This window comes from Xyrauchen texanus, chromosome 21 (genome assembly GCF_025860055.1).
Source record: "Xyrauchen texanus isolate HMW12.3.18 chromosome 21, RBS_HiC_50CHRs, whole genome shotgun sequence".
NCBI classification, from domain to species: domain Eukaryota; kingdom Metazoa; phylum Chordata; class Actinopteri; order Cypriniformes; family Catostomidae; genus Xyrauchen; species Xyrauchen texanus.
In genome coordinates, this window is record NC_068296.1 from 30,639,245 (window position 1) to 30,666,768 (window position 27,524).

Sequence of the window (27,524 nt, forward strand, 5' to 3'; positions counted from 1 at the left end):
AAAACAACAATAACAATGTTACATGCTGCGCCCATGAGTCAGACTCATGCTGGGTGTGTGTGTGGACAGCATTTACCGTGAGTTTAATTACAAATCACGATAATAGCGCACGGTTTTAATGATAATTAAATGTGACACAGTAATACTAACCATCTGGGAATTTTATCTGTGAAACCGGTAACCGTTTCATCCCTAGGTCCAATAGAATCGATGTAAAATCTTAAATTGCATAAGGCGCACCCTTGCATCTGTAGATGTAGACTTTTTTTTTAGAATCCTTGCCCACACTCCCTCCTCCAATACCAAGTTTAACTCTTTCTCCCATAATGTCTTCAGAGAAGTTGAAGCATATAGGTCTCCGAGCATATTAACCTCCCACACAATTCACTCTGTCCAACAGAAAGGGGACTTATTAATACATAACTTTGGGTTCAGCCATATGCTCAAAGCAAAGATTTAAATAAATGTCTCAATGAAACATTCTGGACACTTTTGTCCATACTGCGTGCAAATGCGAGATAACGGGGTGTAATTTATCAGTTCAATTCAATTAAATTTTATTTGTATAACGCCTTTCACAACACACGTCGTTTCAAAGCAGCTTTACAGAATATCAGCATTAACAGACGATAAAACTGTAATGTCTATAAAGTCGATGAATCATCATTGTGTAATTTAGATCAAATACGATTTTTAATAGTGTTTAAAAATAATTAATCGGGTTAGTTTGATAGAAAGGCTTTGTAATGGCGAAATAGGGGCAAAAACTTCCTGTTCGATACAAAACCAGGGAGGGGCTCTCTCAGGTGGAAGTGACCAATGAGCCAAATATCTGAGACCGAATGCATAATAATAAAATGCAATCTTGGGTAGGCCTAGCCCACCTTTGTCAATCGGCCTATGCAAATTACTGGAACGTAATCTAGGATCTTTACCATTCCAAATGAAGCTTGCTACGCTATGCTACAAAAATGTTTTTAAATAAGAGAGGGGGACATCTACATGGAGAGATTGTAGCAGGTAGGTGAATTTTGTAATACAAATATTTTTAATAACATTAACCTTCCCAATCATAGATAAATGTAATGAAGCCCACTTGCCCTAATCGCTCGAATTTGTTTTATTAAAGGGTCAAAATTAACTAGATCACACAAATTTGCTGGGAATAAAATGCCCAAATACTTAATGCCCTGTTTGGGCCACTGGAAGGCGCCTGACTGAAAGCTGTTACTGGGCAGTTCACTGTCAGAGCCAAAGCTTTGGATTTAGACCAATTGAATCTGTATCCTGAGAATTTAGAAAAGGAATTAATAATTCTGTGGAGGCAAGGCATAGATTTAGTAGGGACGGAGACAAATAATGAAATATAATCTGCATAAAGCAAAAGCTTATGTGTCATACCTCCCACCACCACCCCTGGAAAATCATCCTCCTTTCTTATTGTGGCTGCTAATGGTTCCAGGGCAAGACAGAACAATAATGGGGAAAGAGAGCAACCCTGCCGGGTGCCCCTATCCAGAGTAAAATAATCTGTAATTAATCAAATGTTTTGTACCGACGCTACCGGGTGTCTATAAAGTAACTTAATCCATCCATTAAAATTATACCCGAACCCATATATTTCAAAAATATTGAAAAGATAATGCCGTTCTACCATGTCAAACGCATTTTCGGCACCAAGTGAGATGGCAGCGACCTGAGTCTGATCATTCGCCACTGACCACATGATATTGATGAAACGGCTAATGTTAACAGAAGAGCTACGGCTCAGAATAAATGTCATAATTTTACTTAATCAGTTAGCCAAAATTATTGACAATATTTTAACGTCTAACTGGATCAGAGAAATTGGACGATAACTCTTACACTCAACTGAATCTTTGTCCTTTTTAAGGCTTGTGTCATGGTTGGCAGGAGCTTTTGATTCTTTAATGATTCCGTATAAACTTCTAGCAAAAGTGGAGCCAGTTCTGTAGCATAAGATCTAAAAAATTCAGCGGCAAAGCCATCTGCCCCAGAGCCTTGCCTGTAGGCAAGGCATTAATTACCTCGCCAAGCTCCTCCAAGATTATCTCAGAATCAAGAGAATTGTTTTGCTCAGTCATCAATTTATTAAGTTCTAATGGTTCCACAAAGTTTCTAATACCTTCATCAGTATACGAAGATGTGGTACTATAGAGATCAAGATAGAATTATTAAATCAATGGCTGAGGTAAATATTTCACCACCAGCAGATTTCACTGAGGGAATGGTAGAAAAAGACTCTGTTTTATACATCTAGCCAAAAGCTTCCCTGCTTTGTCCCCCGATTCAAAGTATGACTGCTTTGCCCTGAAGAGCCAAAACTCCACCTTCCGTGAAAATATTATATTATATTAAAAGTATTTTATCTGTATTTCAATCTGGTCAATTCTCAGAGGCCATCAGACGACATTCGGCACTTCAGCTCTGCCTCTGCACTTTTAATATTCCCTTCCAACTCCATGAATTGTTGTGCTTCTGATTTTTTGGTGACTCAGTCATACTGTATAATCCGGCCTCTAAGAACCACCTTAAGTGCCTCCCAAGCCACGCCCACAGAGAATACTAAAGGCATATAGAGATTGATTTTAGCCATTAGCATTTGTTGGAATTCAGCATTTTGCAAAAGGGATACATTAAAGTGCCAACTATATGATTTTTTTTCTCCCTCTAAACTCACCAGGGAGTGATCTGAGACTAAAATGTTTCCAATTGAGCAATCAACAAAAGATGAAATGAGGGATTTATATATATATATAAATAAATAATCGATTTTAGAGTAAATCTTATGGACTGATGAAAAAAACCCTACTAGATGGGTTCAAAAGTCTTCAAATATCTGTAAGACCAAGATTTTGAAACATCCTGTGAACTGTCACTGTTGCTTTAGGGGGTTTGCACACTTTTGCTTCACTATGATCAAGGACTGAGTCCATCAAAAGATATTTTATCATGAGGGGTGACAGCAGCTTGCAACATCCTTTCATAAACACTATATCATATTTCTTACACTTAAGATGAGAAATAACCTTCCTTCTTTTTAACATTTAACTATTAACATTTTGACATGTAAGAAAAAATAGATTGTGTGTCAAAAACAGGATTATAAAGACCACATTCCAACATTAGTGCAACTCAAACCCTGAACATTTCCCAGAAACAAACTGTGCATTATCCGCACATGACAGCACCAACGGGATCCATCCCTCCAAACTCACAAGTCCATGCAAGCCTATGAGAATATCCGTGACAACTTTGCCGTTGGAATGCTCAAGTCTGGTGATTCTATAAAAATTTTGTGAGACAGAATTACACAGCAAAAGATAATCTATAAAACAAACTCCAGCCAATAGACTGAATAAACACAAAGAACGTGTAGCTTCATCCATAAAACTGTCTGAAAGGCGTATTATTCTACTAAATAAACAAAAAAAATTTTAGGTTCCTCAAACTATCAAATGGATGTTCTGTGAGATGGCCCACTCGGTGTTGCTCTACTAAATAAACTCCAGCCACTCCTCGCCTCACGTAACACAAGAGCTTTATCGGATGATCTCAGGAATTTGGCCAGAATTGATCGGGCCCTTTCTCCCTCAGAGGATCGCCGAGCCAGAACCTGTTATTCTGCCAAATATATATAATATAAACCAAAATATATGGTTTTCCATTTCCATGTTCCTTGGTTGCTAGCAGATTAGTAGATAATTCCCTCTCCGATGACTCTAGATAATCAATCTGTTTCTCGACATCCCCCACTGTTGTGACCACATCAGTAAAATTCGCCTCCCATGGCTTGATCGTTTGACGTATCACAGCAAGATCCTCCAAGTCAGCAACGACCTTCATCAGTATTGCAGACATGTTGAACATTTCTCACCGCAAACTCTCCGGCCAAATCGGCTCCCTGTTCCACAGTCTTCTCAGGGGTAACAGCTTGAGCACGTAAGTGTCTTTTATTGTCTCAAGAGCCAGATGATTTTGAATTCTTTGACATATTGTCCTCCTAGAACAGTTATGGAACAGAGTGCATCAAAACTCACCGGTTTATATAATACAAATATTCTTAAAATTAGCAATGTGCACAGAGCTCGCCGTTCCCACATGACTCCCTGCTTTCCTTTCTTTAAATACCCATAATAAGTTAGTTATGTGACAGTTACGGGCGCTTTATATCAAATCATATGGATAGGCTGTAAAGGGGAGAATCAAACATCTACAGCTGTTTGCTAATTATTGCTTTGTTCTGTGATGTGTTTCACGTGTACTGCATCCACAGTATAGCCAACACCAAAGCAATCATTTTGCAAGTTGAATTGCAATGATATATTATTTCATATTGTGCCCTGGACTCTGTCGGCAGCGGTTTATGATTATACATACAAATTCTTTGATATACAATGAGTACTTTCTGGGTAAACTTGATCATTTCTAAATATTCATTTCTAGATAGACATAGTTTAGATAAAATTACCTACATTGGCAAAGTATTTTGCAGTTTTCTTATTTTATATTATTTTCTTATTTTATATTATGTATTTTACATTTACACTATGTTGACAATTTCCTGTAGTGCAGTCTTCTTGTGCATTTTTCTTGCACACCTGTTTTCTATAATGAAACGAACTTTGATTTCTCTAACTATGTTGCCTTGCATTTTAATAAAGTTATGTTACTTTTTAGTTGAGTGAATCGTGAATCGTCCTTTAGATTGAAAAAACCCCAAAAACAAACATAAATGTTTTGGCCGTATTTGCCTGCCCTAATAAAAGTTGCCAAAATTAACGTGTTAGCAGATACATGCATTTAAAATGTTCAGTCTTCTCTTCTAGGAAAATAAAACATACATTTTAAATATGACTAATTTTGTATTGTGTATACAAATTTATGTCCAATAAAATGCTTTTTAGAATGAGAATGTCCCCTCCCCTTAATAGAGCGCAACAGTCTGATTCCAGAAGTAAAAAAAACCCATTTAATTTTTTCCATAGGCAAACACGTTTTTAACAAAATGAAGCTTGTCTTCCTACGCTCTCAAACTACATATGCTGTACTGTATATTTGTAAATATCTGAATGTTTTACAATAAAATTAAAATATATAATTTCTTGTAATCATCGACTTTAAAGCAATAGTTTTGTATGATTCCATCATTTTAATTTCGATTACATCATTCACAGTGATTCATGGTGAGTAGGGGAGAGCGGGGCTCAAACTAAAACTTTTTGGTTTTCTTAAGTTTGTGTAAATGCACTAGGGATTCAAAGATTTTTCACAAAAATGTGGTTTGTACCAGAAAAATGTTTTCATGAATACTGTAACATTTCGAAGAGAATAAGAGTAGAATTTAGGTGCGGCTTAAGAAGTTTAATAAAGAAAGAAAGTGTGGTACAAATTAACATAGAAATCTCTGTAACATGGCAGAACCAAGAACTAGGAAATAAAACAAACAAACAATCAAAACATCCACGATGGTAACTCGTTATATATGAACAGGAGAGAAACACATAACAACTGACAAAGGTTAAACAGACATCATGGCAATATATATACTCAGGGAAAAATGAGGTAAATGAAACACAGGTGAGAACAATAGGGAAGAGCTGGTAGTGATCAGGGCAGTGAATTATGGGAAATGTAGTGCAAGGGAGACTAGAGACAGATGACAGAGGCAAAATGCAAAGGCTGGTAAGATGGAGCCAGAAACCAAAGAGGCCAGAGCAGATCAGGCTAAAGGCCGGTAGAACAAGGAGGCCAGAGAAGCTCAGGCAGATGACTGAGAGACCAAGGAGACCAGAGCAGATGAGGCAGAAGGCCATGAGACCAAGGAGACCAGAGCAGATCAGGCGGATGGTCAGGAGACCCAGAAAACCAGAGAAGATCAGGTGGACAACCAGGACACCCAGGAGACAACCTCATGGTAGGGACTGGATCAGGAGGCCTAGTTGGCAGGCACAGGGCTGAAACAGGGTCAGGAGGTCTGGGTGGCAACCACAGACTAGAGACTGGATCCATGGAAGACTCTGAGGGTGGAGCCATGGAAGGCGGAGCCATCAGAGACTCGAGGGGCGAAGCCATGGAAGGCAGAGCCGTGGCTGGCTCGAGGGGTGAAGCCATAGAAGGCAGAGCCGTGGCTGGCTCGAGGGGTGAAGCCATAGAAGGCAGAGCCGTGGCTGGCTCGAGGGGTGAAGCCGTAGAAGGCAGAGCCGTGGCTGGCTCGAGGGGCGAAGCCGTAGAAGGCAGAGCCGTGTTAGGCTCGAGGAGCGAAGCCATTGGAGCCACGGCAGACTTGGGAACGACCTCTGTGGTCGTGGGCATGGAAAGAGACTCGAGAATGACCTCTGTGGTTGTGAGCATAGGCAGAGACTCAGGAACGTCCTCTGTGGTCGTGAGCAAGGGCAGAGACTCGGGAACAACCTCTGTAGTCGTAAACACCGGCAGAGACTCTGGAACAACCTCTGTGAGCATGGGCAGAGACTCGGGAATGACCTCTGTGGTTGTGAGCATGGGCAGAGACTTGGGAGCGACCTCTGTAGTCGTGAACACTGGCATAGACTCGGGAATGACCTCTGTGTTCGTGAAGACTGGCAGAGACTCAGGAACAACCTCTGTGGTCTTAAACACTGGTTGAGAAATGCAGACGACCTCTGAGGTCGTGAGCATGGGCAGAGACTTGGGAACGACCTCTGTGGTCTTAAACACTGGCTGAGACTCGGAGACGACCTCTGTGGTCGTGAGCATGGGCAGAGACTCTGGAACGACCTCTGTGAGCATGGGCAGAGACTCTGGAATGACCTCTGTGGTCGTGGACATGGGCAGAGACTCTGGAACGACGTCTGTGGTCGTGAACATGGGCAGAAACTCAGGAATGACCTCTGTAGTTGTGTACATGGGAAGATGCTTGGGAACAGAAGCATTTCTTCTCCTCCTCCTGACAGCTGAATTTGGCAACGCTGGCTCTGGGAAGGACGAGGCAGGCAACGCTGGCTCTGGGACGGACAATGCTGACAACGCTGGCCCTGGAATGGACGAGGTGTCCAGCCTGTTGACCTTGGCAGGCGTGGGTGTTTGCCTCATTTTAAATAAACACTGAAAACAAAGAAGAAAATCAGCTTGTTTGAATTGTTATTTTTGCTACTGAAAAATGTACTTTTGGTGAAATCTTCCAAAGGTTTTTGAATTTTGCCACATTTTTTCTCTACATAGTATTGATATGGCAACAAGTAAACAAATTAAGTTTTGTCTCACCAGTGTGTGTGTAAAAATGATAACCATGTGTGTTACAAATAGACCCATGTTAGTTTGTGCCCCACTCTCCCCTAATCAGATCTTGTACTATTGTCTTTTTATCTGATATTAAAATACTTTTTTTCTTGCAAAAGTTTTTAATGTTGAGATTCACTTCGTAGCTGATTGGTATGATTCATGGCTTACAACTCTTTTATGAAAGATTTTATGAAATACATATGGAAAAAAGTTATAGGAAAAATTTATTTTTCATCCCAATTTCTGTTTCTGTAGCTCCTGCTACGACAAATACAAAAGCACATGAAATTGAACTTTGGCGATGGAAGTTGTGGAATAACTGTTGTGCCATAACTAGAGGTGATCTCTAGAGCTCAGGTCTCTCTAGTATGCAGGGACATGAAACCCACTGGAAAATCCAAGCCTCATGCTTTGTTCAACTCCTTCTCATTCCACTCTTTCTCAAATCAGGCTGCAAATAAAAAAGACTTCGAAAAAGAGACTTTAGAAGCATTAGAACTATCTCTCCTATGAGCCTCTGTTGAGCCAGAAGAGTTGAGCAGCTCCCATTGACTTTGTGTGTGTATTATTTCTTGGTCAGGTTTATATTTTAACATAGTGTTTGAGATCATTTTACACAACAATATTCTATTAGTACTCCCACTCTAAAAAAGTGTTGCCTTAAAATTCTCAAACGCGTTTGTATTTAAAATGACCAAACAGATTTCTGACCCCTTTATTAAAATTCCTAACTAACTGTTGGACAATGCTAAGTTTCCAATGTTTGACCCAATTTGCAAAGAATTTATTTATGTTTTGAGAAAACTTCCAAGTGTCACACATTCTTTTGAAACTATCTTGGGTTTCTATCCATAATTTATTTTGCAGTAACTTTTGCTGTTTCTTGTGCTGTTTGCTTCTTGTTACAGAGAATATGATATTTTTGACTATTTAAATTGTATTATTTGTTCTTAAAATGCACTTTGTTTGATCTTTAGTATCTATTTTGAGTATTTGTGTTATTTATACATTCACAAATCAAATGAGATCACAAAATAATGGGCAAAGTGCATTCTTAAATGGAAGAGCTGAATTTTCCTGTTTGACAAGAAATTTCAATGTGCCTAAAAGAGATGAATACCATTTTGCATAAAATACATGCCCCATATAGATCCCCAGTAAAGCTCACGATTTGCGAAGAATCTGAGAAATTAGGCCAACTATGAAACATTTGAAATGCTTCCTTATATGGAGCTCATTTAAACATCTCGAGTGGTTTTTGAATACAGCAAGTACATTTTGTGTTGAATATTTAAAATATACATGTCACAAAATGGGTTTATATATTAAAATAATATTGTAATGCGTATTTTTGGAACTCCAGTCAGTGAATGAAATGAAAACTATTTCCTCTTTATTTGGAACAAGACAAGCAATCTAAATAAATAAAGTAAATAAAAAATAATAATTCTAAAAAACAAAAAATATAAATTATTTTGTTTTCAAAAATCAACCTTAACAAAATGTTAAATTTCACAGTATGCCACATTTCAGTTTGGAATGTTGTTGACTAATATTATTATTATTATTATTATAATCTTTCCTCAAGAAACTTCAGATCTTCCCTAAGCAATGCGACAAAGAAAATAAAACATAAAAAAATAAAACAACAAAAAGAAACACTCCTTGAAGAAAATAAATATCAAATAAATATCACTTCTCGCAAAATAAAAATATGACAGAATTAATGCGGAGGTAATCTTTTGTCTTTCACTATATTCTTTTGCGTGCTTCATTTTTCGGTGGTAAAACAGATTGCTTGTATTACCTGTGATTATACCATCGTGCGACAGTTTGCAGATGACATTGTTCTGTCTGATAAAAATTTGTAATCAAATTAATTACATGATGTCCCAATTAATTAATCGCGATAATCGCATTTAATCGCATATACAAATATTTGCTGAGAAAGACCCTCATATAACAATAATTCAATATATAATTATGAAATAATTATACATAGTTATCTTTTAATATAAAAAAATAATATATATAAATATTCAGATAATTAAAATGCATTACATTTACATTTACATGCATTTGGCAGATGCTTTTATCCAAAGCGACTTACAGTGCCCTTATTACAGGGACAATCCCCCCGGAGCAACCTGGAGTTAAGTGCCTTGCTCAAGGACACAATGGTGGTGGCTATGGGGCTCGAACCAGCATCCTTCTGATTACCAGATTACCAGTTATGTGCTTTAGACCACTACACCACCACCACTCCATTATTATTATGAGGGCTTGTTTAAGGACCCGTCAATTTCAACAAGCGTCAGACATGCTTGAGTAGCGTCTCAGGTAAAATGTTTAGGTGTCTGTGTCAAGTTAAATATAGTTTAATACTTAGTACACATCTTGAGATCTCTTAGTTCGGATTTGCGCTCAATCAAATGTTTTGAACGCAAGAACGTAACGAATGTCTGTTTTGTGCTGTCTGCTTGTTTTCTTCACTGTGTAAACTGCGCATTGCCACACAGCTGAAATTTAAATTACTGCCCTCGGGAGTAAACCGGAGGTACTACAACCTTGCATTTCTCAGGAATCTTCCTTATTACAGTCTGGGGCATTTCGATTAATTGCGTACATTTTTTTAACGCGTTATTTGTAATAAAATTAATCGCACTGAATTAACACGTTAAATCGACAGCCCTAATATTGACATATTGCAATATATACAATATAGCAAAATCTCTATCGATTGACATTTTACAGTATATTGTCACCATGAAACAGTATATATCAACGTATTGCCCAGCCCTATGTCACTGAATAAGCACATCTATATGCATAAATATGTCAATATGGATTTGCATTATAGCTGTTAACATATTTATCTTGCATTTGAAAGAAGGCAAATTTAATAGATTTGTGTTTATTTATATAAATTGTGTATTTGAAACAAGTTTAAAGGATAGTTCACCGAAAAATAAAAAATCTCTCATTATTTACTCACACTCATGTTGTTCCAAACCCGTATGACACAATCTTTGCGTTGTATTTTTCATACAATGAAAGTGAATGGTAACTGAAGCATTTGTGTTCCATAGAAGAAAGTCATATGACAGAATTTACATTTTTTTGATGATAGATAGATAGATAGATAGATAGATAGATAGATAGATAGATAGATAGATAGATAGATAGATAGATAGATAGATAGATAGATAGAAAAAATAGATAGGCAAATACATTAGATTTGTGTTTTATTTATGTATTTATTTACATTAAAAAGAGGCAAAAATATGTCACATAAAATTTAAATGTCAAAATGTCTCTCTCTCTAAACATCTCTTGAAGCGATATTTGGAATATCTCTCAGGATGTCCAAAACCAGGGAGCGTGTGTGTGCTATATTGTGGGGGAAGGGGCCAGAATTTTGGATTTATGAGAACTTGGGGAGGGGAACGGTCTGTGTCTGTGTGCTGCATTCTCTCAAGACAATACTGACTGACATCTCAATGAAAATGTGAGTAAAAAAAGAGCAGACTGCTTCTCACACCTTCAAAGAGACTGTATGATTATAGCCATAAGAACAGTGACTGTACAGATGGAAATTAATAAAATTGCACATGTGACGAACAGCGCACCAGTGATGGTTTATTTGTTGTCTGGCAGGCAGTGGAAAGGGTGCTGGATGGGGGATGGGGTGAAGGATTAGCTTTCTAAATCCATAAGAAATACATTCATTCAAAATTCACTTATCAAGACACTAGATAAAAAATGTGGCTGCTCTCTCATCTTTAGGTGAAATGACCCAGTTGTTCTGTATTCCTGCTTAAGAAAATGGACAGTTTACGTAATTCTCACAAAACTACTGTACATCAGCTTGAAGGGAAATGGGACATTTTAAAAAAAAAAATGTTTTAATAGGAATGTCTGACTCAAAAAATGGAAAGTTCTGGCCTTAGATGCATGTTGGACATACAGTGTTCTTGCGGTGCTAAAATACAAGATATAGTAAGCAAACAGCTAATACACAATACACATGATTTTCTATCTACTGTCTATATCAATAGCAGCACCCATAGAGGTCAGTTAAAGGTTCACCCAAAAATGAAAATTCTCTCATTATTCACTTATACTGATTCCATCCCAGATGTGTATGACTGTCTTTCTTTAGCAGAACACAAATGAAGATTTTTAGAAGAAGATAGAGCTCTGTCAGGTCTTTTAAATAGATGTACAGGGGTGCCAGCACTTTGATGGTCCAAAAGTCACATTTAGTCTGCGATAAAGTAATCCACACAACTCTAGTCGATCAATGAATGTCTTCTGAAGCAAATCAGTACATTTGTGTAAAAAATAAATAAATCATTAAAACATTAACTTTTAAAAAGCGACTCCTTTCAGCAGTTGACACATCACATAGCTGTTGCGTGACGTAAGTGCTTTGAGAATTTTAAGTGCAGCTTATTTACAACAGAAGAACGAACGTCACGCAAGAGTTTGTCCATTTCTAACAGCATCAGATTCCTGGATGGAAGTGCCGATTTAAAGTTAATAACCTTTACATTTTCGACCAACAAAGTGGTGACTTATATGGTGAATCTCATAATCTGCTTCAAGCAGTACTCTTTAATTTTATGAAAAGATTCAATGGTAACAAACAAACCAAATAGTTATTTTTTTCGGAGGTGCTCATAGCAGCCTGGTAACACCAGATAAACTGATAAAACCTGTGCACCCCTGACTCATAAGAGTTGGCTATAGCAGCCAGCCAATCAGTATGGTTTTCTGCCAGGTTTTGACATTTTTGGTGCAATATGCATCATGCTTGCTGTGAATGGTCTGTGGTTATTCAATGATGTCTGAGACTGAGGCTAACCTTTAGCATTTATCAAATTTAACAATCATTGAAACTTCTTTGTCTTAATTGATTGATTGTTTTGATGAGAAACGTCTCGGTTTACTTGACTGTAACCCTTGTTCCCTGAAAAAGCAGAACAAGATGCTGCGCTGATTTTGACCAGCTTTGAATATGTGTGCAACATGTCAATGAAATTGAGTAGAATTTATAGCCTCTGCCGATGACATCATCAGGATGCGCCTGTACCAGGGGCTATAAATAGATGGCCACAGGTGCATCGTCAGGTATCTTGTCTGAAGAGCAGTCCTGGGGCATCCTCTGTGTGGCAATGAAGCGCAGCATCTTGTTCCGCTTTTTCAGGGAACAGGGGTTACAGTGAAGTAACCCAAGACGTTCCCTATCAAAAGCTACACTTTGATGCTGTGCTGATTTAGCGCTTTGGAGAATACCCACATCGCCGCACTGTGGATGTCTGGACCCCTTACGGTTGTGTAGTTGTGCTCACAAGAGCGTGAGAGGTCTCAGACATGAGCTTGTGATGTTGACTCAAGGATGTAAGAGCTCAGAGTGGCATGAACATCCAAACTATAAAATCTTATGAATGTGTGCGGAGAGGACCAGCCTGCCACATTACAAACATGCTGCAGAGGGTCACCTCTAGCCAAAGCTTTAGAGGAAGCAACACCCCTGGTAGAATGAGCCCTGATACCTACTGGCAAAGCTTGACCGTGCACCTCATAGGCCAGGGCAATAGCATCCCTCACCCAATGTTACATTGTTTGTTTGGTGGTGGCCACCCCCCTGTTACGGCCCCCATGGCAAACGAATAGTTGCCCTGACTTTGATACTGGCTAGTGCTGTGGACGTAAGTCTGAAGTGCACGGACTGCACACAGTCTGTGAAGTCTTTCTTGCTACGGCATTGTAAACAGGGGGGAACAGAAGACTTCAAGAGTGACCGGATGTACGGCTGAGAAAGGAACCTTAGGCAGGTAGTCAGGATGAGGGTGCAAAATTGCTTTAGCCATTCCTGGGGCAAAATCTAAGTAGGATGGCAAGACAGACAGAGCATGCAAATCCCCAATTCTTTTTAAAGAAGTAATCGCCATAAGAAAAACCATCTTGAGAGTCAGAAGTTTATCAGACGCTGACTCTAGAGGTTCAAAGGGGGGTTTCAACCAGACCCTCAAGGACTTTCGCTAAGTCCCATGAAGGGATTGTGGTCCTAACAGGAGGTCTAAATCACATGGCTCCATGAACGAAGCGAGCGAGCAGAGGATTTTTCCCCAATTGCATCCCGTCAATCAAGGCATGGCAAGCTGATAGAGCGGCCACATAAACCCTGAGAGTTGGGGGGGGGGGCATGTGCCTGCTGATAATTTTTCCTGCAGAATGTCCAGAACTGAAGCAATCTGGCAGTTAACTGGATCTGCATTATGTGCAGTGCACCATCTTCCAAAGACACCCCATTTTTTGGCATAACTTCTTCTAGTAGAATCATACCATTGATGTGCCAATCGAGCTGATGACCCTCCCATTCCCCTTGAGCTGGGTGACCACTTAAGACCGCTTCCCAGCCTGTCAGGGAGGCGTCTGTCGTTAGCAACTTGCATTGGCAAGACATACCTAGAGTGGGACCCAAGGTGAGGAACAGGGGTCTGAACCACATAGAAAGGGTACGTAACACGTGGCATAAACTTGTAAAGCCAGAACCAAGGTGGTCGAATACGAAGAATATCTAATATTTGCACACTTGTAAGCATCGAGGAATAAATTCTGATTGGATAAACTTTTTGTTTTTTGCTATTCATTTGCTATTCATTTGTAGAAAGCGATTGAAAATACAGAAAAAAAAGTCATTGAGAATGAAAAGATGAAAAGTCTTTGAGAAGTCTTTGCTGGCTCTGAGAAATCGCCACTGCTATTGACTACCATTTTATTGAAAAGACAGATCAGTATGTTAATGAAAAACATTTATTTTGTGTTCCGCATAAGAAAGAAAGTCATACAGGTTTGGCATGGCATGAAGTTGAGTAAATTATAACAGATATTATGGGTGAACTGTTCCTTTAAATCTATATCTGTGTTTAAGTCTGTCTTGTTTCTGCACAATTTGCAGGGCTGCTTGAGGAAGCAGGCGCAATGGCCAATGCCTCAACAGACCTGGACAATGCTGAGGCACAGAGACAACTCAACAACAACAACAGGCCTGCAAGCACAGGATTCTGGGAATCAGAGACCACCAGTGCCAAACTATTTGAGTGCTCTCGCATCAAAGCACTAGCAGGTGAGCAGAAAAAGCACATACATAAGCATACACACACACACACACACACACACACACAACTGGACTCTGTCTGTCTCTCAGTTTGTGGCTGTATCTGTTTGTGGCTGTATCTCTAGTCATTGCTAAATCTGTGTTCAGATGCAATTGTGTGTATAAGCATGTCTTCCTGTCTACCTATCAGATGAGAGGGACGCAGTACAGAAGAAGACCTTCACTAAATGGGTGAACTCTCACTTGGCCCGTGTGTCCTGCCGGATCTCTGACCTGTATAATGACCTGAGAGACGGCTACATGCTCATCAGACTACTGGAGGTGCTGTCAGGAGAGCTGCTGGTAAGATCTCAGATTAGCCCAATAAGATCTCCCACCTGACAGGGAATATTCCAAAAAGTTTTGCTAACGCTATGTAAGGTTTTTAAATAGTAGGTAAAAAAGTAAGATTAACATCTTAAAATAATGTTAATAAAGCATTCTTATGATGATGATAAAAGTTCTCATAATTTTAGGAGAAACAATTCTTTGCATTGATTGAATGTCCTTTAAACATTAGAATTAGAAAGTTTTTGCAATGTTCTAAGTGCTACATAAAACAAAATATCCAAAATGTGGGAACAGTTTTTATTATACTTTACTTTAGTTAACTTGGAACAGGAACAATTAATTATATAAAAAAATATGTTACAAATTGTATCATTTTCCTAGACCATAATAAGGAATATTCCTACCATCACCACACCCCCTTTTTTTATTTTCTCCCCAATTTAGAATGCCCAATTCCCAATGTGCTCATGGTGGCATAGTGTATCACCTTAATCTCAGAGCACGAATCACAGTTGCCTCCATATTTGAGACTGTCAATCTGCACATCTTATAACGTGGCTTGTTGAGCGTGTTACCGCGGTGATTCTTTGAATAAGTCACCACTTAGTTGGTCGATAATTAAAAGGTTTTTAACTTTAAATCGGCACTTCCATCCAGGGCTCTGAAGCTGTTTGAAATGGACAAACTCTCAAGTGATGTTTGTTCTTCTGTTGTAAATAAGCGGCACTTACGAGTTCTCGATGTGATGTGTCAACTGCTGAAAGGAGTCGCTTTTTAAAAGTTAATAATGTTTTAATGATTGATTTTTTACACAACGTACTGATTTGCTTCAGAAGACATTCATTGATCAACTAAAGTTGTGTGGATTACTTTATCGCAGACTAAATGTGACTTTTGGACCGTCAAAGTGCTGGCACCCCTGTACATCCATTTAAAAGACCTAACAGAGCTCTATCTTCTTCTAAAAATCTTCAGACATGTGGAGTCTTCACACTATTCTTCGTGGCATCCACGCACAACTTACCACATGCCCCGCCAAGAGCGAGAACCACATTATTGCAACCACGAGGAGGTTAACCCATGTGACTCTGCCCTCCCTAGCAACCGGGCCAATTTGGTTGCTTAGGAGACCTGGCTGGATTCACTCGGCATGCCCTGGATTTGAACTCGCGACTCCAGGGTTGGTAGTTAGCATCAATACTAGCTGAGCTACACAGGCCCCTACACCACCTGTTTTCAGCAGGGGGCATTAAGCAAAACTCCAGTGGTATAGTCAACGCACAGCTGTACAGAGAACAAACAACCACACTCAGGCTTGCTTATCACCAGATACAGCACAAGATGACATTACTTTCTTGTGTTCAAACACAGCTGGACAGAGCACATTTCTTCTTATGATCTCGAGACAGTTTAGCTTGACACAGAGTCCTAAAAAATGACACGGCGCAACCAAACTGAGACGCTCCTAAAGTGCCCATCTGGCGCTAATAAAAAGTTTATCTCGGACAGTTCAATTGCAAAATGGATTGATTGCAATGATAGGGTTATATTCAATAATTTGGAAATAAAAAATATATATTGCCTATAAGCCACTTTTAGTGTTGTCTTATCAATGCTTTATTCATCTGCCAAAATGATGTAATGCCTTTTAATTGTCTGAATTATTTTAAAAAATTGTATATATATATTTTATATTATTTTTAAATAATTATAAATATAATATACTGTAATTATATTTATAATTATTAAAAAATTACTATTTTTTATTATTTAGTTATTATATATTGAATTATTGTTATTTGAGAGCCTTTCTCAGGAAATATTTATATATGCAATTAATTGATTAATTTGATTCATTAATCAGCAAATCATTTAATTTATTCAATTAAAGATTTTAAGCGATTTACAGCCCTATTTTTTTATACATAATTTCCCAACATTCTAATAATGTGGAAATATAGCCTACATGAAGCAAAATATTGTACATTTTTAACAAAACTAACTTTTGTATACTCTTTAGGAATTTTATTAAGAAAATTTGACATTTTGATGTCCCAAAACCAAAATGAATTATTTTTAGAGCATACATTTGTTGGCTTGGCTCCACCTAGTTTTAATGATATTGAAACAACATCCATATGTAGAACACCAATTAAATAAACAGTCTTGTTGCCACCTAATGCTTGCGACTGTTTACATATTCTTTGCAGTTTCTTCATTTTTCTTATAATTTCTTAGAAGGCAATGATCAAAGAGAGATTTCGATTTTCAGGCTTTTTAATTGTCTGTCTTGAGACAAATACAATAGCAAAGCTTCTTTAATACTTATGTGTACAATATGTTCTTGTTCCAAGCCTCGGCCTACAAGAGGCAGGATGCGGATCCATTGTCTGGAGAATGTGGATAAGGCTCTTCAGTTCCTCAAAGAACAACGGGTTCACCTAGAAAATGTTGGTTCTCATGATATTGTGGATGGAAATCACAGGCTCACTCTAGGCCTCATCTGGACCATCATCCTTCGCTTCCAGGTAAGAGCTCCTTGGGATTCTGATGTCCACTTTGGAATTTTTATAAGGGCATTGTCATAATAGGTTTTATTCAACATAAGGCAGGTCTCCCTCATGGTGGCTACCTTGTTGAGATCACATGGCCAGATGAACACCACTCACTTGATATCAGTAACCCCCTGTAAAACCATCTGTAAACTATTACTTTTGTGTAATGCTGCATCCATGCAAACATGTGTCAGTATAAAGTCCAAGACTACTGTTGTATTGGCAAGTAAAAACATAAGCAAAGTATTACTGCCTTTAAGATATTGTTTATATTTTGCATGAAATATAATAAAATTTTTCTGAAGAAAAACCTCTATGTCTGCATAAATACAGGGTTGACAGATACAGTATGGCTAGGGCTGGGCGATAAAACGATATCAATATTTATCGCAATAAAAAAAAACTCAATAAGCTTTTGAGTAATTTTCGATATTTAGCCTGTGTTCTACATCTAGACATGCGTGTTGCTAAAAACACTGGCGCGTAGTGAGCGAATGAGAGCAAGCGCTTTCAGTTCCTTCCTATGGAAGCCGAGCATCCAGCTGACGAGGTGGATTGTAAAATTGACAGCAGCATGGTGCAAGCGGTTCCCTAGCGTTGGGAGTTCCTTTTTCTTCCGCATCAGTGGAAACGCAGTGTCAGACTGTATGAAGTTGCTATTGCCCCCGCTACGCAGGTCACCACGTTCCGGATCCGGACCCCAGATTGATTCCATCTTGACTGCAAGACATCATGACGACGGTTACATCCTCTCATCATCTCTAGTGAGCAGCGCGGCAAAACAACAGTGCCGGTTACATCATATCTGATCTTTCTGTGCTGTATTCTTTAATATTTTTCTCTAGCACTGAAACACGCTTTGCCGATGCCCTGTCATGCCCCCCAATGCAGTTTTGTAAAGACTATTTAGCCTTTTTATTATTTTATTTTCTCTTCTTTTTTTGGAAATGAAAAAAAATTGAAATGTGCAAATGTGATTGAATATCGTGATAAATATTGATATCGAATGATATGAAAATAATATTTTTTGCCATATCGCCCAGCCCTAAGTATGGCCTTTGTTGGCTATTGCTGGATTTGTGTGTTAGGGGTCTGATCTGTAAAGAGGTGGGCATGTTTTGACCTTGCTGCAGGTGGTTGATTCCTGTTGGCTTTTTATGTCCCCTGTTGAGTGTGTGATCACTTACTGTAGTGTATGTGTATGCATGTGGTGCCTGTGTGGCTGTGTACATGGCAAGTATCTACATTATTTGCTGATTGATGACTTATGATTTTCTTTCTTTCTTTGTTAGTCTTTTTTAGGCATAATGTCTGCTCTTTTCAATGCATTGGTGGGAGAGTGTTAGGGAGCACAGGGGCATGTTGAAAAGCATCATAAAAGAGTCATACAGCCCAGGAAACAGCACATTGGTTGGGAGGGAAAGTTGATGCTGTGTTGGATTGTGGATGCAGGACCTGAGAGAGGTGGAGTGTCACTCGATGTATGCTGGACAGATCGTGGGGTGGGGCTACCACTGTTATTTGCACTCACCTCTTGTCCTCTTTCTCTTTCCGTACCTTTCCTTTTCTTGGTCATCCTCCTTCCTCTTTCATTTGTTCCAAACTTTTTAAGATTCAACTTTATATCCTGTGTTCATGTATGCTGGAACTTCTTTCCACTCCCTCTCTTCCTCTCTATTTCTGCCCTCCATATCCTGATCTCTGTTGGTGTTCACTCTGCCTAGTCAGCAGGTAAGGCCTAACCACTGCAGCAGCCGAACAGAGAGAGAGAGAGAGAGAGAGAGATCAATTAGGAAGAGGGGATATGGGAAAAGCATTAAGGCAAAAGATGCAATCTAGGCTGATACGCTTTATGTTTTTTTATGTTTAATGTCCAATAACAGATATGCTCAACCGATTTTTAATCCTTTAAGCTCGAATGGAACGGTCGGTTGGGCCCACAAGAGGCAATTCTATAATTCTTGTAATTACATGAAAATACATATTGGCATTATGACCAAAACTGAACAAGTGCTTTGAAATTAGCAGACAAATTAGAAGTGTTCCGTTTTGATCATTTATTAATAATTTCACATATTATTGTAATCGGTAGAAACATCAAACTCATCAGATTTCCATGATTCATGTGTTATTGGAAAGGTGTCAAAGAGTAGAATACAACCAGTCAATTTGTTATACTCACAGACCAAATATAGCAAGTATATGTCTTTGACATACATGCACTGAAAAAAAATGGAAAGAAGCTCTTCTGAAAATACTATACCAGTACACTTAATATCACCTTAATACATTTATGTTTAAGATGAGAACATAATCATATTGTGTAAAGTCCAATTAAAATTCAACATAGTCATTAAAAGTGAAATGATTACATTGGTATGAAATTATTAAATGATTCAGACTTCAAACAGATAGTGTTCACTCAACATATTTTTACTGCTTGCTCAATTTACTTAATTAAAATCAGTTAATCCAACACATTTCTTTTGCATTTGGTTTTAACCTAATTTTATTGTGTATATACATCTATGTTTACTTAATCCAGTTGTGTTGGAACAATGTGAATAATATTTGTTGCATCAAAGTATTGCTGAAACTGGGCAGGGAATTTGCATTACCCAGCATGCTTTGCTTGTGACTGGATTGGGAGTGTAAATTTTGAAATAAAGTGTTATTTTAATGTATTTATACACACAATGAAACAAGTAGGAGACCTGTCTAGTGTTTAAAGTTCTGTTATGATGGTATTAAGAGAAGTTTCTGTGTTGGTGGATTTTTTTGGAGGTTACCATTGTAGGTTGGAGGTTACCATGGAGAAGAATGGCTAGATTGAGGATGGGTGCTATCCCATGTTAAAAATAACATCTTGGTCACTGTCGTAACCTCTGTTCCCTGATGGAGGGAACGAGACGTTGTGTCGATGTAGTGACACTAGGGGTCTCTCTTGAGATCCTTGGTTATCTTTTATCTTTGAGAAAAGGCCAATGAGAATTGGCAAACAGAATTTGCATGCCCCACCCCTGGACATACAGGTATTAAAGGAGGGAAGCGTGCGTCTGTTCAAACAGGTTTTGAGCTGAGGAGCCGAAAGTAAGGTCCCGGCCATTTCAGCGGCTAGTACAGTGTTGTGGCAAAAGGGACACAATGTATTGTTCCCTCCATCAGGGAACAGAGGTTACAACAGTAACCAAGACGTTCCCCTTCTGTCACTCACTCGATGTTGTGTCGATGTAGTGACACTAGTAGTCCCTATCTAAAAACGCCACAACACTGAACCGTATTACGTGGACTGCTGATGCAGGTGCAAGCAATCTGTTGCTTGCAAAAATCGTGAGCTTAGAATTATACGGTTCTATCTCCACTTTTGGTCGAAATTGAGTTTTTGACATAATCTTATCCATTAGGTGTTTATTAATGCCTGTGTGGTGTTATTTTTGTAAAAAAATATATTTTTTTAGTAGTTATTAATAAAATAAAAAGTTCCATCTCACAAAACATAAACCGAGTTGGGATTATAAGGTTCTATCTCCAGTAGATTCAATATCCAATCAAAAACCTGAATGAACACGGACGGACCAATCAAAACCCACCTCTTAGGTCTGTAGCCTGGACACAGAGATAAGGGCTGGACATTAGCCTGGACATTTGAAGCCGGTGATGGCGCCCAAAAGACATAAATGTACAGACGCCAGCACTAGAAGAGATCGGTAAGTTGAAGCACATATCATTAGCTAGCTAATAGCAGGTGCATCAGACTGCACATAACCTTCCCCAATGCCCCAAAAGATCTCATGTAGTTCCCCACATCCCTGAGGGGGGAAGCGACGTAACTAGCATGGGAGCAGGCCGTGCCAGCTGCTGCCTTTTCTCTCTCTATGTTTTCTCTCCATAGAGTGTTAGATGTGGCTGGGGCCATCTAATGCTATAACACGCATCGGGGAATGTGTTCTTTTCCTATACTATTCTTTCAGGTGGAAAAGACCCAGCAAAGACCACATCCTGCCCAGCAGGGGAGGTTAACATGTGGCAAATTTGTCACATGGGCTTACCAGCCACAGGCGCGGTGGTAGGTCCTGCCTCGACGGGGAGGAGCTCTACAAACACAGCGACCGGGGGGCAGAGGGAACTCTGCCTAAGGGAGACACGGGTCCGCCGACATGGGGACCGTACCACGAAAAATACATCCCAGGAGGTTACCGGAGTAATCATTACCTGTGGAGCACCTGTTCCAGTACAGGCAACTCAGTGCCTGCAGTGGGTCTGGCTGCAAACTCCTCCACTGAATTCGGAGCCAGAGGGCTTGGGAGGAAGGACATCAAGGTTCCATGACTTGTGGACATGACTGGGGGAGTAGAGCACACGTCTTCACCTCAGAAGAGGGGAAAGGCGCTATGCACAAGCGATACACCCGGCCAGCTGTTCCGTATTACCGAATTCTATGTGTTCGGACCTGACAAAACACGCGATGAGACCGGCTCAACTCGGAGATTGTAAAATCTTGCGAAGGTATTGGGTGTTGCCCAGCCCGCCGCTCTGCAGATGTCTGCTAGTGAGGTGCCATTGGCCAGTGCCCACAAGTATGTCACACACCTCGTAGAGTGTGCTCGAACCCGTAAGTGGGCGGGCACGTCCTGGCTCTGGTAGGCCAACACAATGGCGTCCACAATCCAGTTTGCAAGCCTCTGTTTGGAGACAGCGTTCCCTTTCCGCTGTCCACCAAAGCAGACAAAGAGCTGTTCAGAGCGTCTAAAGCCCTGCGTGTGATCAAATAGGTGCGCAAAGCACGCACCAGACACAGAAACGCTAAGGCTGGGTCTGCCTCCTCCAGTGCTTGTAGGTTCACTACCTGATCCCTGAAAGGGGTCGTAGGAACCTTGGGCACGTAGCCCGGTCGTGGTCTCAGGATGACATGAGAATCTGCTGGACCAAACTCCAGGCAAGTGTCGCTGACAGAGAACAATTGCAGTTCCCCAACCCTCTAGATAGAAGTGTGCGCAATCAGGAGGGCCGTATTCAAGGAGAGGGCCTTTAGTTCGACTGACTCTAGCAGCTCAAAGGGGGCTTCTCCCTTAAGGGGAACAGGCATGGCCAAGGAGGGTTCAGCCTCTGGGTGCCTCTAAGGAACCTGATGATCAGGTTGTGCTTCCCTAACCACTTAGCCACTATTGCAGCTTCATTAACCTTCAAGGAGGAGGGGGACAGCAGCCCCTACAGCCTCTCCTGCAGGAATGAGAGCACTGACCTGACCATGCACCTCTGTGGGTCTTCAGATCGGGATGAACACCAATTTGAGAATTAGCGCCACTTTAGGCCATAAAGTTGCCTCGTAGAGGGAGCTCTGGCTTGAGTGATCGTGTCTACAATGGCTGGTGGTAGACTGTTTAGATCTTCCGCATCCCGTCCAAGGGCCAGATGTGGAGGTTCTAGAGGTCCGGGTGCAGATGCCAGAGGGTGCCCTGTCCCTGAGAAAGAAGGTCCTTCCTCAGGGTAATTCGCTAGGGAGATGCTGTAGCGAGGAGCATGAGATCCGAGAACCAAGTGCGAGTGGGCCAGTAAGGGGCCACGAGATTGACTTGTTCCTCGTCCTCCCTGACCTTGTACATGGGGGGAGATGCATACTAGCTTATATTTATAATATGCCTCATGCTAGTAGCAAGCTGCAAAATTTGGACAAATCAATTTTAAATGAGTGTTAGGGGGATAAGATGGGCAAGGAGGAGGCGAGAATCGGCTTGTCAATATAAATTATAATTTACTTAAACTCAAAACCAAAACACACACATGACGGACATGCCCGTAATTCTCTCTCTCTCGAACCATAGTCACCGGCTGCGTTTATCCCTCGCGCGCCCCATCAGGTCGATTGGGGACCAGGCGTGCGACATTCTAGCCCGGCCCCGCCCCCCTCCGCTCCGCAATGAGGTTATTTAAATTGCTTTGGGTTTATTCAACACAAAATATTTGCGTAAAGCCTACATTTAGATTTGATATTAAGGAAACTCATTGTGTGAAACCAATGTCCAAAACTGAGTTACATAAAACAGACAAAAATAATTTTCAGTGTGTTTCATGTGAATAGGTGTTGCTCATATGACGTGCTTTCACCTATAACTTCAAGAAAAATAAACAGTGGTGATTATTGAAAGGAGCCCACACACAAAGTAATCAGATGTATAGTTTACCCAATAAATTACCCACACGAAGCACATTGTGCACACAGCATCTGGCTGTCTGGCATCTTACTATCAGGCTACAAGCACGTTAGCCTTCCTGGATCAGATGCCATCATCGGAAATGCTGTAGTGTCATGGAATGCTAAACCAATCAAACTGGGTTCAGATTGCTCCAACCAGTGGTGATAGTCCTCCATATTTGGGCAGAGAGTCATGTTATGAATCATTCTAATTACATATGGCCACCAGGAGATGGCGCCAAGCAAATGGCACAGGCTCAATGAAACTCACTGTGTGAAATCTCATTACTAAAATCATGGCTGCATGCTATGCAAACCTTAAATGTGCACTCAGTAACCTTTGTCTTTGTGTAATCTTGGACTTACACTGACACCTAGCAGCTGGGATGTAGCATCATTTAAAATCAATAGTTTTCAGTTTCAGATGCCATTGAACAAAGTCAGTCAGCCATAATTACTTTAATCGAAGAGTGAAAGTGTCAGTTTACAGGACGGTTACTGAGATTAAGCGAGTAGTATCGGCTGGCCATGTGATTCTTACGTGGCAGCCCCCATGTGCGGACCCTCACCATGTAGAATAAAAACAGCTTTAATAAGGTTACTGGATAACTGAAGTCTTCATTTTAGAGTGGTCGTGATTTCCTACATATATTGCAAAAGTACAATTCATGCCTTTAGGAGTCAAACTGTTTTATTGTTGTGTTTGCATGTGTAAGTAGTTTGTATGTTTAATTATTATGTTTTATTTTTTGGAGAGGCTTTTGGACACTTTCTTTCTTTAAAATTATATTAGAATAAATGATATTAGCCTTTAATTTTGGGTATGCTACTGAAACAGCAAATCTTTAAAAATGCCCTCAAAGCTTAAATGGTTAATCATGGTTTTGTTTTTATTGTTTGTTTTGTTTTTTTGCTTTTAGACACAATGATTATTAAATAATTACATTTAAATGAAATTATGAGTCTAAAATTGCACATAGTCAACAGATAATAAATTAATGAACCCATTTTATTGGTACTAAGCACATATGAAAAGCTTTTCACTTTATAGATGCAACTTAAAGGTTTAGGTCTGCTGGAAGACTTTGCCAAATTTGTCTTCTACTATGAGTTAATCTTTGTTTGTCACCAATTAAATAAAAAAATAAAGTGTAAATATTGGTTAAAATATTGGTCAAACCTTTTATATATATATATATATATACAATTTCAGTATACAGTGGACCAGAAATGTTACAGCATACAACAGTTTAAATATACTTCGCAACCTACAATTTATGGTTTAATAAAGTGACATTTTCACATTTACTTTCTTTTGCTGGCTGATTGTTCTGTATTATGCTTTAATGTTTACACTTTCTTACATTTTCATTTGAGAAAGAATTTCACTTCTTAACTGTAAAATACCCTTGAACGTTAGTTCATGAGAGTAAATATCGATGATTTATTGCATGATATGAGAAATTCAATATGACAAATGATCTTGGGAAACTCAGTAGACACTGTAGTTTCATAATGTGCTTATGCAAATGTGTTTGGTATGTGTGTGTGTGTGTGTGTGTGTGTGTGTGTATGCCTTCTCCATGGATCCCCTGGAGTACCTTCTGAAAGGCATGATATTTGTGGGAGCACCTATGTGTGTATTTTCATTTAAATCCTTGCGCCAATATGTATCATGTCAGAGTGACAAGATTGGTGTGATTGCCGTCATATGTGATGAGACAAATTTGAACACAGTATGTTTTCTGATACATATGTGGCCTGATAACAAGAATAGGACAGCCAAATTAGCAAAGTAGACCCACAACCAGTCTTTTTCACTAGGGACACAAACTGTTCAAGGAACGAAAGCAAAAACCAAAAATAAAAGCAATTTTTTCAGAACGTAACTGAAAAAGTTACAGAGGTGGGTAGAGTAGCCAAAAACTGTATTCAAGTAAAAGTACAATTACTTAAAAAACATAATTACTCAAGTAGAAGTAAAAGCAAAAGCACATAAATAATTACTTTAGTTAGAGTAAGAAAGTATCCAATAAAAAGAGTATTCTAGTAGTGAGTAAACTGTTACTTTCACAAATGACATAATAGACGTTTAATCACCTATATTCATTACATAATACACACTGAACATGTACAACAGAATTATTATTATTATTAATAATAATGGAAATTCTGTCATCATTTACCATCATGTTGTTCCAAATATTTTGTATTCCACATAATACAAAGACTGTTTTTTGGAACAACATGAGGGTAGAGAAATGATGACAGGATATTAAATTATTTATCTCACTTTAAAGATAGTTTACCCAAAAATGAAATTATCTCATCATTTACTCACCCTCATGCCATCCCAGATGTGTATGACTTCCTTTCTTCTGCAGATCACAAATTCAGATTTTTAAAAGAATATTTTAGCTCTGTAGACCAAAATTTGATGCTCCAATAAGCACTTAAAGGCTGTATAAAAGTAATCAATAAGACTCCAGTGGTTTAATCCATGTCTTCAGAAGTGATATGATAGGTGTGGGTGAGAAACAGATCAATATTTGTAATTTTTTGCTAGACAGCAGGGGCGATATGCAGAGAAGAATGTGAATAACCAAATCTGATCTGTTTCTCATCCAGACCTATCACATTACTTCTGAAGATACTGATTTAACCACTAGAGTCTTATGGATTATTTTTATGCTGACTTGTGTTTGTTTGTTTAGCTTAAAAATGTTGCCATCAGAGTATGTGAGTGGAGTGGAGCGGCAACAATTTCCCTTCCCCACTCAAAGCATTCTTTAATCACTCTGCTCCAGCTCCACTCCGGGTTGTCCATTTCCTGCTCCACGCTCCTGGATCAGAGAAACCCCGCTACATGTTCGCTCCATGGCAAAATTACCTCTCCACTACCTCTCCACTGTAAAGTTATTTCAGTATGCTTTTTAATATCACAACCTTCCATGCAGAAGATGTATTAAATGAAAATTAAATACACAATACTAGAAGAAAAGCTACAATGTGCTTTATTAGAACACTAACATTAGCCCAAGACTAAATTAAATAATTTTTATAGCTTACTTTTTAAACATATTGGCAGCATTCTCTGGGTTTGATCAATTAAATAAATTGCTAGATGCAAAAACAAACAAACATACAAAAAACATCATGATTACTGTTGTAACCTTCGTTCCCCGAGGGAAGGAACGAGACGTTGTGTTGAATGAAGTGACACAAGGGGTCTTCCTGGGATGCCAAACGTACCTCTGAACCTAAGAAAAGGCCAGTGTCAAGTTGGCAGACAGAATTTGCATGCCCCGCCCCAGACATATGGGTATAAAGGGAAGCAGGGCAGCGAGTGCCAGTCAGGATTTTGCACTGAGGAGCCGAATATAAGGTACGGCCGTTTACAGTGGTAGGTCTAGCGCTGTGGCAGGAGGGACACAACATCTTGTTCCTTCCCTCGGGGAACGGAGGTTACAACAGTAACCATGATGTTCCCCTTCTGTCACTCACTCAACGTTGTGTCGAATGACGTGACACAAGGGGTCCCATATAAAAACGCCATGCACTGACCGTGTTACGTGAACTACCGAGACAGGTGCAAGCAGGATACTGCATGCTAGAGGCAACTGTGTAGGCTGCACGTAGCCCTCCCCAATGCCCCCAAAGAGGTGTCACATACAGACCTTAGGATCCCCGCACACCTGAGAGGGGGAACAGGTGCTACAGGAGACGGGGGGCGTATGCCACCTGCCAGGGGCTTGATGCTGGGGCTGAGAGCTGAGCCCGGGTTGAGGCGGAGCTACTTGTTGTTTATCTGCAGGGGGACGCCCTCGGCAAGATGTGCCATCTGCTTCTTCACCACTGAAAACTGCTGGGCGAAGTCGTCAACGGTGTCTCCGAGGAGGCCAAGCTGGGAGACGGGCGCACTGAGAAAGCGTGCCTTGTCAACATCGCGCATCTCGACTATGTTCAGCCAGAGGTGACGCTCCTGGACCATGAGGGTGGCCATCGCCCGCCCGAGTGCATGTGCTGGCTCTGAGAG

General features: G+C 39.8%; 1 protein-coding gene across 3 annotated transcripts in view; it reads left to right on the forward strand.

Moving 5' to 3' along the window:
- Window positions 1-14,274: 14,274 nt before the first annotated feature.
- Window positions 14,275-27,524, forward strand: part of LOC127661629 (spectrin beta chain, non-erythrocytic 4-like) — a 96,372-nt gene continuing 83,122 nt past the window's right edge. For all 3 annotated transcript variants that reach the window (XM_052152423.1, XM_052152426.1, XM_052152424.1), the window contains exons 1-3: window positions 14,275-14,419; window positions 14,601-14,752; window positions 17,095-17,268. In XM_052152423.1, the coding sequence (XP_052008383.1) occupies window positions 14,275-14,419; window positions 14,601-14,752; window positions 17,095-17,268 (471 nt within the window). The remainder of the gene's footprint in view (window positions 14,420-14,600; window positions 14,753-17,094; window positions 17,269-27,524) is intronic.